The 10000-nt window shown below is 36.5% G+C and overlaps 1 protein-coding gene across 1 annotated transcript in view; it reads right to left on the bottom strand.

Annotated features, from left to right (window-relative positions):
* Positions 1-10000, bottom strand: part of LOC122254605 (uncharacterized) — a 33113-nt gene that overhangs the window by 22342 nt on the left and 771 nt on the right. The window contains exons 2-7 of the mRNA XM_043018368.2: positions 3125-3376; positions 2830-2973; positions 1936-2069; positions 1383-1610; positions 1043-1142; positions 271-634 (exon numbers count right to left, since the gene is read on the bottom strand). Of these exons, the coding sequence (XP_042874302.2) occupies positions 271-634; positions 1043-1142; positions 1383-1610; positions 1936-2069; positions 2830-2973; positions 3125-3360 (1206 nt within the window). The 5' untranslated portion in view covers positions 3361-3376. The remainder of the gene's footprint in view (positions 1-270; positions 635-1042; positions 1143-1382; positions 1611-1935; positions 2070-2829; positions 2974-3124; positions 3377-10000) is intronic.

The following is a 10000-nucleotide window of genomic DNA, read 5'->3' as shown; positions in this document are numbered from 1 at the left end:
TTATTCAACCATATAGACAAGTGTGAAATATTTATTTACTGATCAATGAATTTCAGACCTCATAGGATTCAAACTCAGACAAGATTACTGTAATTAGTAATCATCATAAAAATATATTTTCAAATACACACATATGAATTAAAATTAATTTATATGAATAATATGATCATTTTCATTCATCAAAACTAATCATCAATATAAAAGACAAAATTCTTAACCAATTAAGAGTCAAATTAAACCACAGGGGGGGCAAATTCACACATGACTCACATGATGCAGTGGGGGCGTCATGTAAGGTAGCTCCTCATTAGCAGGGGTGCGTCCTGAGATGGCCATGGCAGCGGGGATATCTGCAGAGGGGGGCCTGTCTGCGCTGGGCCCTGTGCTATGGGGGGACGTGGGGGAATGTGCTGAGCTCGTCATGGAGACACGAGCGCTGAGGAGGGGTGACCGGGGGGATGATGGTCCCAAGGCAGAGGAGGCAGAGGTCGCTGAGGTGGTCATGAGCCCCCCTCCCCCTACAATGCTGTCAGCAGGAGGACCTGATCCCACAGCCGCCTCCTCCTCCAGGTCGAAGCGCTTCTCTGGCACAGGAGGAGCCGCCTCATAGGTAGCCTCAGAGTCCCATCCACTACTGCGTAGGGTTGGAGGAATTTGGGAATGAGCCTTCACTCTCCATTTATTAAGTTACGTCTACATAACATTGCAAATCTGGCATTGCTGGCATTTTAGATTGATCCCAAGATTTTGTTAAACTTTGCTTGCAATTAAAATATCACAGCAAAGCTCCGATATTCATTGACATACACAACACTTAACTAGAGAAACTTCTATGATGAGAGCCAAACCATAATGGTTTTAATGTCAATTATTTTGACACAAGTATCAATTGAAGTTAACATCTTGCTAACAGGTTCCTAATGTTGAGTCTATCCAATCATTTGAACTAACATGTAGACATTTCCATAAACTTAAAAATTAAGGTAAAAACTAAATCACATTTAAACATTTAAAACCAGTAAAAATTAAGTCTTGCACTTACTTTTTGTCTTTGGCAATGGCTTTGGGGTCATCATAATTATCTGTATCAGTTTCAGGATCTTCAGAATCATCTCGAACCACCTTTGCATAAGGATGATCTTCTGCAACACAGAAAAAAAGAGAAATTGATAATGATGGCAATAATGATAACATGAATGATAATAAAATAATCACATAATACAAAATACCACCTAACAACACACACACACACTAATACCCATATCTACAAACAAACACACCTCCAACTTCCACCTAGACACACCCACCCCACCCAAACTCATACCCATACCCACCCACCCACAATTACACACACCCTGCAATCTTCCAAGCAACAAACTCACTCTTTGGTAGCTTGACGTGAGCGTAGGGATGTTCCTTCTTCACTTTGGCATAGGGGTGAGCAGCAGCCGCACTGGCCGCAACTCCAGGCCCATCACTGGTGGTGGGGCCACTAGGGTCTGTGGGGGAGGCCACAGCGGGGTCGCGCAGTACAGCTGCTCGACCACCAGGTCCAATGGCTCCAGAGGGCAGCACCTGCACACCACCGATGACCTTGGCTAAGCCACTGGCTGGAAGGGCAAGATTTAAAGTATAGGCTTATTTTCCATTTTCTTTAGGAAGTACTTTTTTTCTAAATAGCATAGTTTTCCCCAGTATGGCTACTTTGTGATGTGGCACTCACAGCCACAAGCACATGAAAAAGTGTTTGTATTCTCAAAAATACAGAAAATAAGGTAGATAATTACTTTATCTTTCATTTCATCTCCACAATAATTATTTGTATTTGTCCTCATTCCAAAGAATAACATTGATAAAAAAACTAAAATCACTTCCTGCTCCTACTTACCCTCATGAATTTCTTCTTTAATACTATAAATAACACCAAGTTCTTACCATCATTGACATCTCCAACAGCAGCATAGAGATCAGAGGAATGTTGTGACTGTGTGCGTTCCACATTGCACTCGGCAGATGGGTCCGGATGAGCACTTAATGGGATAGCTGGCAACTCACGCTTCAGAGTACATCTGAAGAAGAAAATGTATAAAGTATAGGCAAATAATTATTTAACCTCCTCTACACTAGCATCATTACAAAACCATTAATCAGAGTAAAAAGCTTGTTTACAGATCTATTAATCAAGCACAAAGAAATATTTTCTTATCTATGTAGCAACTGATATATTCATTTTCATTAACCCTCTCTGGATGGGTGGTACACTACGGTACCGCGCATTCAAGGCCCGTTCGCTGGGTGACGCCATACGGCGTCATTTATTTAACTGATTTTGGCCTATGCGTTCGAGAGCCCCGGCATTGTGACATGCAAGGCTGGAATGCCCCCGTCGTGACTGGGTTAATATTGCCATTACTGCCATTACTACTACTACTACTACTGCTACTGCTACTGCTACTGCTACTGCTACTGCTACTACTACTGCTACTGCTATTGCTACTGCTATTACTGCTGCTATCCTCATTACAGAGATCAAATTGAAAACAAAATAATGACATGAAACATAGGAAAATGCATAAATACTACAGCTACTACTACCACTGCTACTACCCACTGCTACTACTACTGCTAATACTACTGCTGCTGCTATAACTACAACTACAACAACAACAACAAAATAATAACAAAAACTATTACTACTACTACTACAAATAATAATATCAATAATAGTAATGATAATAATAATGACAACAGCAACAATAACAGTGATAAAGAAAATATTATCTTTATCAATATAGTTACAAAAATCAAACCACTACTAAAGCTGCCAACCTGCTGGATGCCTCTGAAGCTTCATCACTGCCTTTGGGCGTGTTGGAACCATTGATGCGCGGATAGCTGCTGAGCCCATTCTCTCCCCCATCATGGCACACCTTCACTGTCGTCAGTCCCTGGCTCAGCTCGTATTCATCGTAACTACACACAAAACAGGGTTGATTAATTTTGATTATTGTCCTTTTTTTATTTTGTTTTTTTCCTTTTAATTACAATGTATGAAGATTAAAATCAGTCTATTTCTAGTTTGAATCACATCTACAGAGGTAATAAATTTCAGTTTCATACTCACCCATCATCTTTCTTAGCACACACACAGAATGCCAGGAACACAAAGAGCACAAGTGTGAACCCAACAGTGATGAGCACAGCCCAAGCCTGCACCACATCCAGTGCCACAGTCAAGGCAGGACCATCGAGGGGGGGGCCACCTGGCTCGCTTCCCAGAACGTCCAGGAGCGATGAGTGGTGGGGTGTATAGGCTCCCCCCAGGGCCCACGCTGGCCCCCTCGTTCCTACACCCACCATCACACCTGGGCTTGGTCTGTGGGAGGAGGGAGGGGAATGAATGATGGCATATACATTGACAAAAGTGGTATTTTTTGTGGTGGGTGCTGAAAGAATAACTCTACCTGTTTTTGTAAAGTGGCTGGCAAGGCATATGTAGTGGATGGTAGTAAATACACTATTCCCCATTTCTGTAGAATGACTGATAAGCAATTTATTTAAAACCTCATATCTTTCAAGACATTTTTTGAGGTGATGGACATATTACCTCCCAGTTTTTGTAAAGGAAAAAATTAACTGGATTTTGCTGTGGTATATTTTGTGATGTGTACAAATTATACACATGAGCAATACAAAGTTTCCTACTTCTATAATATGCATAATGAAGATGGTGGTAGCTTTAGTGATGGGGTCTGAAATGTAACTCTCCCTTTTTTCTGCTGCTTATCTGATAATCTGTAAATGGATTATACTGTTATCTCTTAAAATGACAACAGTTTTCATGGTGTATTTGATGCAAGAGGAGGTATGCTGTTTCTTCTATGACTGATGATGGCAATTAACATTATAATTACTATAATTGCCATGATATCCACCAAAGTAGGATTAATTTAAAATCACAAACATAGATGACACTATCCCAGGTATCTATCAACCACAGTGCTAGAAATGTGCCGTTGTTCTAGTATGTACTTTGTGATGTGGCACTTGCAGCCACAAGCACAAGTCTCCTTTCTCATTTCTATCTGTATGATTATTTTGATTGGAATATTGTTGCTTTTTCAATAAAAGTAAACAAATATGGGTAATTTTTATTTCTGTCTTCCTGTAGAACTGTGTCACGGAGGCGACTAGCCAGACCATCGACTCTATAGCTGGTGGTATTAAGAGCACTCAGTCAACCATAAAAGCCTGGTGTGCCGGGGGAATTTTCCACGTCGGTGGCAGTGAAAGTTTCCCTGTGGGTGTTTATGCACGCCTAAGATATGGTCACGCCACTACGTGATCACTTATGTACATCGGTCACATGGTCGCCATGCCAGGTCCAGGTCAGATCTGCTGACCTGGTAGATCGAGAGAGGCAAGTGACGCCTCGAGGCAGGGAGTCTACCCCAGGATCTCAGTCTGTCGAGAGGCGTGTGCGAATGTGTGATAGGTGTGTGTGTGTCTATATTGCCATTATTTCATTACGTGTATTACAGCTGCTTTTAGTGTAACATATATACTTGTTATACTATGCGTCTACTCAGTAAAGAAAGAAACCAGTGAATTAGCATTTCTTCAACCCTCTACTCAGAGAGAGAGAGAGATAGCAAAGAGAACAGTGAATAAGTTATGGAGTATCATTACTCATAACAATAGATAGCAGTGGCTATCATCTTAAAGGCATTAGAGTGATGTCTTTGAGGTGAATTTCACAAGAGGTGAGTCGCCACAACATGTAACGAACATGAGCTGATATGGACTCATATACTACAATTTCAGTCTATTACATCATTCAAGCCTATCAGGTAGCACATATAATCCTCATGATACAGTGAAACCAAAAAGAACATACTGCATTCTAGTGAAATAGAACGCAAAAGACCATGACTTAAACAGAAAATATATATTCATTACACATAGGCCTAAGCTTCTACATACCATATAATAGTTGTCAGATTTTTATAGTTTTATCAATGAAACAGAAAATTACATCATTTCAAAATGTCTCTTTTATCATTTAAGTGAACTATTTGTCAAAATCATAGAATATACATGCAACACAGTCTCAATACTAATCAACCACCAATACCTTCTCATACATAGCAACAGCAACAAAGCAATAAATGAAAAGACACAGCAAATCATAACCATCATTTCAATTTGAATTACAACTCATACCTCAAATTGTAACAAATTACATACTTTCATACAAGTCATTGAGATTTTTATCATTACTCCTATGGTAAATTTTGCTCTCTACTTGAAAAAAAGAAAATGTAAAAGCAAAGGCACTGTTGTTTTTTCAATAGAAGCTAATAGAACCAGATTACTGTACACAGGAAAAAATAAAATCTCACTTCACATCAAAAATGCTTTCCAATTTTTTTGTTATACATATAAATTATTTAAATCTCAACCCTTTGCAAATGCCATAAGCACTTTTGACCATATGTGAGGTATGTAGGGTGCCTTTTTGACCACATCTGAGGCATGTAAGGCACTCCTGCCAGTTTGGCTGCTTTGCTGACTGGGACTAGGATTGAGGAGGAGGAGTGTATGTAGTGGTAAATATATTGCTTTTACTTTCTTAAAATACTGAAAATATTTCTTCTACCATAAATTCATGATAGTGATATTACTTTGAGTGTACAGAGTATATTCTTCCTTTATGAAGACTAAAAGATTAAACTATAGGAATTTTATGTCTAAACAATATCATAGCAATACCAGTAACAGATAAAAGTCTCACAACATGACGAAACACAAAAGGGTGGAGAAGATTTTCAGTACCCTGATTTATATATGAGCATGAGTTTGCTGGAAAAAACACAGCAGTTTGAGAGCTTGTGTCTTCCTCATTTCACCAAACCTACTGAGTAGCAACCCTGCATCAATTACATATGCTCGTCCACAATGGGTTAACCCACTGGTCGCAGTTTTAATAAAATATGTATACAGTCATGTGGCGGGTTTATGTTGTATGGCACAGTGCCATCCGCGTGTACGACCGACTCTGCCTTGGCAGCAAATCATGCCATCCGCTGTCAATAGGTTAAAACACACTCAAATACAACATACTACAAAATGATAAAATGGTTGCCATAGGCATGTAATTATCAACCGATCATATGAAAATGACTGAGATAGTTCTCCTTATTGATACAGTTTCCTTCACTTCTTATTTTAAGATTTATAATTCATTAGACCATTTATGAGAAAGATATGATGAAGTAGCCAGCCTGCTAATTTTACTCATTATTTGTAGAGCATCATTACTTTTAAGAGACATATGCATTAATCACTAATCTGACTGACTATGGTGATGATTCATCAATAAATACATCCCTAAATAAAATGTACCTATATTCCTATTCAACAACAATGTTGAATTTGTATCAGTTCTGCTCAAAACTGATTCCCTGTAAAGTAAAACATATCATAATAAAGTATTCTATTACCATAATCCTAACAAAATCTGACTAACCAGAGCACAAATATAACTTTTTCCCTTCAACATGTTTTCCCATACCTTCACTAACCATAAAATCTCCACTAAATGTAATGGAGCATTCTACCCATGGCTTGGTCCCTGACCTTATCTTATCAGTGACCTTTCCCTGCCACTCTTCCTGCAAATGTGGGATGTGGCTCTTTTTCTGTTTCAGGCTATATCCGGATAATTGGATTTTTACTTCTTTTAGAATAATTTACCCTTAAATAGGAATTTATTTTTTCCTTTCCTTCATGTCACTTGTTATTCACACTTCACTCCACTCATTCTTTTCTTTTTTTTCTAATATAAGGCATAAATATATACTCATTACTTGATTGAATATATACATTTCAGTAACATTTCTAATTAGAATCTTGGTCAAAAAAAGAAAACATAATCATAAAATAAAGAAAAACAATGGATAAACTAGTTAAATTCTTCCACAATCTTGATTTGCAATTCCAAACTACAAGACCCAAGAGGTATCTAGTCTGCAACATAGTATCAATACAATATGTGACTAATGGATTTCTGGGGCACAAAAAGTAAAATAGGACTCGGGATGCTGTGGGTTAAGCCTTGATGTGAGTGTTTATGCATCTGTATAAATATTAGTGTATTATTGCGAGTGTGTGTTCTATTCTTAACTCAACAAGTTCTCTGTGCAAGAACTGTTCTTAGTCACGTACCAACCGCTTTGAAACCCTTTATCAAAAGTTTCATTGTTTCATCTCAAGATTTAAGTTTTTGTCTCTTTTCTTTTCATTTAACTTTTAAATGAAATAGTACAACAGTTGGAGATGAACTCAGTATATAATTGTATAATAGATATACAATTCCTACAAATATACACCTTCTGAAAAAAACAAAAAGAACAATGCATGACAAATATATCAATATATACTATTCCCTGGACATCTGAATACATAGCCAAAAGTTCTGTGCATGAGTGACAACAAAATTGTTTCCTTCTATTCAAAACCAAGCAATTTCTTGTATGCTTTTACTGTATAAAATCATTGTCAGTATTACTGCAATTGCCGGACCATACAAAATACATGCCTTTCTGCACTAGGCTATTTACTTTATCTAATAATATGCCTTTTTTCTTTCCTAGAACTTTAATAGTATGAAGAAAATAATAAATATCACATACTTAATATCTGTAACTAAGATGATGAACATGTGACAAGGCTACTGCACTACTAAAAATGGCCCTTAATCTATAATTTACTTCACTACAGAAAGGCTACCCAGGAAAACTCAAGGTGATGAATTGTTAATTGTGCACTTGTTCTCAGAAATATCATTAATAAGGGGCAAAGGTGGTTTCTTGAATATATGGACATACGTCACCTACAAGATTTATCTGGGTATATCATATTTAGTGCATGTGACTAAGAAAGAGTGAGAAGGGAATGTGGGTGTAATCCTGTAGCAATTCAGACTGACATTCCTTGCAATATAAAAATAAATAAAGATTCAAGTTGACACTCCTCCCAATAAATAAGTAACTATCAATTTCCTGAACTCCATATCACATAGATATACACTAAATAATCACTTCTATGTACTCAAATACAAGACACACAGCAAAATGAATCATATATTTTTTTTTAATCTAAAATTCAAAATCTATACAGTATTATAATGCTTAAAAACATCCCCATCATATTCAGGGCTCCTGTGAAATATCGGTACAAGTGGTGGATGTCTTCATATGAACATGACTAAATACAGTAAATACATTCGTTAGGGGATAAACAAAACAAAAGTCAACCAACTCTCATGATTTCTTTCACATTTTTCATCATTTGTTAATAATGTAGATGTAATGAAAAAATTAAGAACATTCTTATCATAAAATTATTCTACTTTTGTAGAGTTAACTAAGGCATTCAATAAGATAAGTTTTATAATTGGCAATAAATATAATTATTACAAGAGCTAATGAACTTTACCACTTTTAAATAAAAACAGTTCATATCCCAACCTCATAAAGGTTAATGTGGAAATATGGCAATATTTCCTGCAGCCATTTTGATGAAAGGTTAATTAACTGTTCCTTGGAAAAGGATAGTGTGATGTCATCCTCTGGCTCCTAATTAAACAAGAATTTGTTTCCTAGACACGAGTGTAGCATTTGCAATGCAGGTTACTAGAATTTCCAAATGTAATTAAACATTAAGGACTCTTCTGAAATCTGTATGGATATGGGCAAGTAAGGCTCAGTGGACTGGTGTTTGAAAGTGTATACAAAAAAAAGACAAAGACTGAACAATTCTTCCTTATCTAAATACAATATCATAAAATGAAAATATAACAAACTAATACAAAAAAAATAACTACATTCAAATTATTTACTAAAACACATCCTGTAATACAAGAACTATGAGCCACTTATCAAAAACCCAAGAGATTTAACACTGAACAAATATCTTACTAGAATAGGGTTGGATAAGTCTTATTACATTTTTTCTTTAAATGAACTTACAAGCTATTCATTTCTGCAGTTGTATAACTAAGGCAAAATCCCAAATGGTAATTAGTGTCAATTTGCTAATTCACCATATATTGACTCACATATCACACTATAGAAAAAAATAGAAACCATACACAACATCTTAGTATGTCAGTCCATGCTGAACATCTTGAGATGTGGTCTATCCTAGAGGGGTTAAGTGAGGTTATTATGTTCAGTAAAAAGTGCCAATGGATCTCAAGTGGTTCACTTAACCCGTGGAGTGTGCAATTACCCTTTATGATCCCATCTATGACGCTCAGTAAATTACATTTTGTTTTTCTTTATATAGTTATATATAAACATTAAAATGCACAGTCAGGATATCATATATATTACCTCAGGTGAAAAAAGCATTTTCTACCCTATCAACATAAAAAATTGTGAGCCCAACATCACACTTTATCAAAATTCTGCAGTTATTGCTAATCATTTCAATCTATTTACTAAATAACTTATTTATTTTGGATTCTGTAATATTTGGATCATAATAATGAATTGAATGCTAAAAAGGAGACACTTTTGAAATATCTACCATATTACACAATATAAATTGAACAACACACAGTGAACATTCAGAACACTTGTACATACGCCAACAATCAGCAACACAGACCATTATACATTCTGGCGAGACAGAGTATATAGATTTTCCAGGCCATTTATCATCAAATAAGTTAGTCTAAGCTCAAAATTGCCAGAATATACCTACCAGACGTTTTATGGCCTTTGACAGAGTGCGACAGCTCGTCACTACATCATTATCAGGTTCAACTTTGATAGATAGCCATTAGTCACAAGTAACAGAATTAAAGGAAAAAATCACATGTAGACAGCCTAGCATTGTCTAGTAAATATCTAGCAACATCACAAAAAAATGATGGGAGATACATGTGACATACAACCTAATATTTAAAAAAGGCTTGTCATATTTGGGTATT

Source organism: Penaeus japonicus, unplaced genomic scaffold (assembly GCF_977035675.1).
Source record: "Penaeus japonicus unplaced genomic scaffold, GWHDUDI00000001_assembly GWHDUDI00000003, whole genome shotgun sequence".
Classification (NCBI taxonomy): Eukaryota; Metazoa; Arthropoda; class Malacostraca; order Decapoda; family Penaeidae; genus Penaeus; species Penaeus japonicus.
Note: the sequence above shows the minus strand (reverse complement) of the source record. Positions and strands in the feature narration are given on the sequence as shown.